Source organism: Echinops telfairi, unplaced genomic scaffold, assembly GCF_000313985.2.
Source record: "Echinops telfairi isolate 266 unplaced genomic scaffold, ASM31398v2 ScPeMD7_3533;HRSCAF=4204_1, whole genome shotgun sequence".
Taxonomy (NCBI): Eukaryota; Metazoa; Chordata; class Mammalia; order Afrosoricida; family Tenrecidae; genus Echinops; species Echinops telfairi.
Genome location: NW_022107432.1, coordinates 8,267,405 through 8,272,900, shown reverse-complemented (window position 1 = coordinate 8,272,900; position 5,496 = coordinate 8,267,405). Strand labels below are relative to the sequence as shown.

At 44.7% G+C, this 5,496-nt stretch overlaps 1 protein-coding gene across 2 annotated transcripts in view; it reads left to right on the top strand.

The window, feature by feature from the left end:
* The window catches only part of PRIM2 (DNA primase subunit 2), a 407,580-nt gene that overhangs the window by 103,586 nt on the left and 298,498 nt on the right, over positions 1-5,496 (top strand). The window contains exons 1-2 of one of the 2 annotated variants that reach the window (XM_045294843.1): positions 2,740-2,814; positions 3,581-3,740. In XM_045294843.1, coding sequence (XP_045150778.1) covers positions 3,590-3,740 — 151 coding nt within the window. In that variant the 5' untranslated portion in view covers positions 2,740-2,814; positions 3,581-3,589. Of the gene's footprint in view, positions 1-2,739; positions 2,815-3,580; positions 3,741-5,496 lie in introns of those variants that run through there. The other variant, XM_045294844.1, reaches the window with a different exon arrangement.

The window sequence follows — 5,496 nt, the reverse complement described above, 5'->3', positions numbered from 1 at the left end:
ATTATAAAGGCAGATGGGTGACATTGGGGACCTTGGGAGTAGTCTTGGGATTATAAAGGCAGATGGGTGACATTGGGGACCTTGGGAGTAGTCTTTCTGGCTTTGAATCTGGGTCTGCCACTTACTATGTGACCTTTAAATGTTACTTAACTCCTCTCTCTTCTGTTTTCTTAGCAGTTGAAAAAATATCTGTAAAATGGTTTTAATCAGATAACCTACCTCACATGATTTTGCCTTGGGTACATGTGCTTCACAAGACCTTCTTAACGTGGTTGAAAAACAAGGATGTAACTTTGAGGACGAAGGTGCTTCTGACCCAAGCCATGATATTTTCAATCACTTCCTATGTATGTAAAAGTTGGATATTGAATAATAAAGACAGAAGACAGATTGATGTACTTGAATTATGGTTCTGGCAAATGTAGTGAAAGTACCATGAACTACCCAAAGAACAAACAGGTCTGTCTTGTGAGAAGGCCAGCCAGAATGTTTAGAGGCAAGGATGGTGAGACTTGTCTCACATACTTGAGAGATGGCAGGAAAGACCAGTCTTGGAGAAGGACATCATATTTAGTAAAATAGAGGAAGACCTCTGACACGATGGATTGGCCCAGTGGCTGCACTGATGAACTCCAACATGGAACAGGACCAAGAAGTGTTTTGCTCTGTTGTACACAGGGTCGTTATCAGAAGGAACCGACTAGAGGCACCTGACAACAACAACACAACACCTCAGACAATTATGAACTGATATGTAAATAACTTAGAACAGGTTCTAGGCAGAGCAGTCTCACCTAATTTGATCCCTTCTCAGAAGGCACTGTACAATTGGATATTATGTCACTATGCTACAGATTTGCTAAGTGCTCCTCAACTCTAAAGCCCTAGTGAGACAAAACAAAAACCTAAATTCACTGCCATGGGGTCAATAGAGGTCTGACTCATAGAGGTCATTAAAAAGCCCCCCAAACACTGCCATTCAAGTTGACTTCAACTCATAGCAACATACCTATAGGACAAGGTAGAACTGTCCCTATGGGTTTCAGCATCTTTCTCCTGGGAGACCTTGAGGTTAGCAGCCCAACATGTAGCCACTAAGCCACCAAGCCTCCTAAAGAGCCATCAGTGAGGTTGATTTTCAGATTTTGAAACCCCAAAGATGGAAGCAAGGGAGCTGGGTGTGGGTCTGAAGAGCAGTTTCTGAGGCAGTGTATCAGGAAAATTTTGGGAGAATGCATTTTCTCCTTAATGCTTCTCAGGTTTTCGAACCTGTCTCTTCCGCAAATCTACTATCTCCCAATTTTGTAGACCTAGGAATGATTTCTGCGGTGTGCATTCGCTCACTCCACAACAGCTTCATTGGGTGCTTATTATGTGCAAGGCTTTTGGGGGAAAATAAAAAGTCCTGAACCTGGATCTGCCCATTTGCTGCTTGTTGTTCAATATAAGAGGAGAAAGACAGGGCTTTCTACTCCCTTAACAAGTTAGGATCTCACAACCCCACAGGGGCAGTTCTACTATGCCCCAGTGATTCCCAACGTTCCTATGTGGTGCTCCTTTAATGCAGTTCCTCATGTTGTGGTGGGGGACGCCTCTAACCATAAAATTATTTTTCTTGCTTCTTCATAACTGTAATTTTGCTGCTGTTATGAAGAGTGCAACCCCTGTGAAAGGGTCGTTCTAACCCCCCAAATGGGTCGTGACCCACAGGTTGAGAACAGCTGCCCTATAGCCTCGCCATAAGTCAGAATTGACTCTATAGTAGTGAGGCTTTGCTGTTGTTGTTCAATAGAAACAAAAACAAATATGTATTGAATATTGATGGGCAAACTAATAATGTTTAGCTTCAGTTTTCTCAACTGCAAAATATGGGTAAAATGAACTACTTTATAGAGCTGACAGATTACATGGGAAAAACAAAGCCCTGGTGAGCTGCATACTAAAAAGTAGTTTGATAAATGTCCGTTTTCCCTCTCCTCATACGGTAGGGTGAAAATTTAACCTGCCATCCTTGCAGGTTAAACACATTTCTCTCAATTTATGTAAACCGTTGCCAGTGTCTCCCAAAGAAGTTACATTGGTTCATCCTTGGGCCTGTGTAAGTTTTGCTTTGTAGCATTCTGACACTCGTTTCAATTGTTAAAATCTACCAACTCCATACAGATGTCCCAAACCAAACTCACAGCCACGCAGTTGATTCCGACCCTACACCACAGGAATCTGAGACTTTAACTCTTGCTGGGAGTAGAAAGCCTCATCTTTCCCCCCTCGGAGCAGATGGTGGGTTCGACCTACGACCCACGCAGGTAGTCGCTCAATGAGTAACCCACTACATCACCAAGGCGTCTCCATGAATATGAGATACTCTTTAAAACCTGGAGCCCTCCCCACGCCCCTAAAACCACAAGGAACACCTTAGTTCACTGCTATTTAAAACGTTTTAAATTTATAGCCTTGGTGGTGTAGTGGTTCTGTGCTGGGCTGTGAACCGCAAGGTCGGCAGTTCAAAGCACCAGCAGCTCCCGCACAAAGATTGCGCTTTCTACTCCCGTCAAGAGTAACCGTCTCGGAAACCCACGGGGGTCACAAGACTCTATGGAGTGGGTGACAGCCAGCAAACAGAAGGTTACAGCGGCGGAATCCAGACACGCCCCCGACCAGGGGGCGCGTGCGCAGACGACGCTGGCGGGCGGGCGGGACTTTTGTGGGCGGGCCTTGTAGGGAGCGACTGCTTCCGCTTCCGGCTCCTTATGAAATCTCCCGCCACCAGGGCTGAGCGTCACTGCTTGTATTTCTCACTCGGTGTTGTGGCCGGTAAGAAGCTGCTGCGGCCTGCGGGACGGAGAGCCCCGACTCCGAGCTTGAGAGGACCTTGCGGGCGGCGGGACTGAAAAGACTGGTCGGGGTTGGGATGTTGCTGGTTTGGGGCACAGGCGCGGGCTCCCGGGACGGTTCAGGGGAAATGGCTTCTCCGTGGTGGTTGGTGATCAGAGTGGTAGCCAGAAAGAACTTGTGGGGACTCCCTAACAGGTTTTTCTTTTTCGAAAGTTCTCTTTCTCCCTGTAGGAAGACTGGGAGTAACTGGACCCGGTTCATCCAATCTCTTTTCTATCTAGAATATACGCCCCTTCCTCAGGAGTTCAGGAATGCATCCCATGTAAAATCTCATTTTATGATTGGTATTGCAAGGATCTAGGGCGATGTCAAGGAGCTCTGGTGGCGTGGTGAATTATGCTCTGGGCTACTAATCTGGAGATCAGCAGTTCAAAACCACCAGCCACTCCACGGGAGAAAGCTGAGGCTTTCTACAGGTCTGAGCAGGCACTTCCTAGCACATGATATGTTGCCGGAAGGTAGGATCACCAGGGTGAAACTCTCTTCCTATTTCCCATACACCCCATGACAAAATAGTCGAGTATTAGGAAAATGCAGGAAAGCACCATCCAGGCATAACTAGAGTGACCATTTTGTGTGTGCGCTTCAACTAAAGATCTCTGATCTGTTCGTATGATATTTTGTTGTTGTTTTCTTTTCCACTCTATTGTCCAGCATTTTAACTTTCTATGCGTTTCTTTCCAAGGTAACCAAGATGCAGTTTTCTGAAAGGCGCATGAAGCTGAGATTGTTAGGTGACCAGAGAAGTGCCACCTACCCTCATAGCCTCCAGTTTTACCTCGAGCCGCCATCTGAAAACATATCTTTGATAGAGTTTGAAAGCTTGGCTATTGACCGAGTGAAATGTGAGTGATATTTAACTTAGAATTCATATTTTCTTGAGAAGCTCACTTAGGCTTTGTGGGAATGAATGAAGATTCCTCCCCACCCCCTATCCCCTTTCAACAATTCATTAAAAAACATTAAGGTTTGCTATTCTTGCATTGGTTTGTACAATGTGTGTTTCTTGAGTGTCACCAAAATTTAGATGGCAGAGATTTTGAAGTGAATAATGTAATTCCCATCTTCATTGAAGCTATGCCCATGTACAAGGTGATAGAGTTCCAAAATAATAATCATAATTCAGACTTTTCAGTCTTCCAGTAGAGATAAATAGTCATGCGAGAAGAGCAGAGGTAGGAATGACAGACTTAGATTGACTAAACATGCTTCTTAGAGAAGTTGAAGTGTGAACTGGATCTTGAAAGATGAGTAGCACTTTCCCAACAGAGAGGAAACTGCAAGTTTTTCCAAATTGAGATAATAGCTTGTACAAAGGCTTAGAAGCATGAAAGAGAGTGTCCTATTTGATAAATTCAGAGTAGATAGAGAAGTGGAGTAATGACAAGCATTTTGGGCCATGCTCATGTGTCAGACTGAGGTGTAAGATGGATGTGGCATCTGCCCTGGGCATCTCCTTATCCTGTTGATGGATGAACAGAATGAGCTAGGGATGAACTGAGGTGGAAATGCTAGCACACTCTAGATTGAATGTCCCAGTATATCCTTGCTGGTCTGCAAAGAGAGGTGAGCTACTGTCAGTCATTCTTACATCCAGCAGGATGTGACCTGCTAATACGGAGAGGGACATTCAATATCTTTTTATTGAATAAAAGAGTAAAGGCATGGGATGGAAGCGTTTTTAGAAGGAAGTTTAACAGTCTTTGATGCTTCATAGTGATTGAAATGATCATTGAAAAGTGCCCACTTGAGTTTGACTCAAGAAGTGAGATGGTAAGGACCTGAACTAAGGTAGCGACAATGACAGTGGTAGGAAGGGAGAGATTCAGAGATACTCAGGGATCCCTGCTGGCTGAAATCTGCAAGGTCAGCATTTTGAAACCACCAGCCAGCTCTCTACTCTTGTCAGTAGTTAAAAGTTTTGGAAACTCACAGGGGGCAGTTCTACCCTGTCCTAGAGGGTTGCTGTGAATTGGCAGTGAGTTTGGTTTGGTTGTACTAGCTATCAGGACTCCCAGGGATGCAATGAGTTAATCATTTGGGCAGCGAATGGAAAGGACAGTGGTTCAACACTACCCATTCCTCCATGGGAGAAAGATGAGGCAGTTTGGCTTCCTAAAAATTTTCAGCCTTAGAAACCCCAAGTATGAGTTCTGCTTTGCCCTGTACAGTTGCTAGAGGTCGAAATGGACTTAACAGCAGTGCGCTTGGGTTTTTAAAAAAAAATCATTTTATTGGGGGGTCATACAACTCTTACAATCCATACATACATCAGTTGTGTGAAGCACATGCACATTTGTACATTCATTTCCCTCATCATTCTCAAAACATTTGCTGTCCACTTAAGCCCCTGGCATCAGCTCCTCATTTCCCCCCCCCTCTCCCCGTTCCCCCCTCCCTCATGAACCCTTGATAATTTTTTCTAATCATTTTATTGGGGCTCATACAACTCAACACAATACACACACACATCAATTGTGTAAAGCACACTTATACATTAGTTGCCCTTATGATTCTCAAAACACTCGCTTTCCGCTTGGGCTACTGGAATCAGCTCCTCATTTTTCTTTTTCTTTTTTTCCCCCTCCCTCCCCGCTCCCC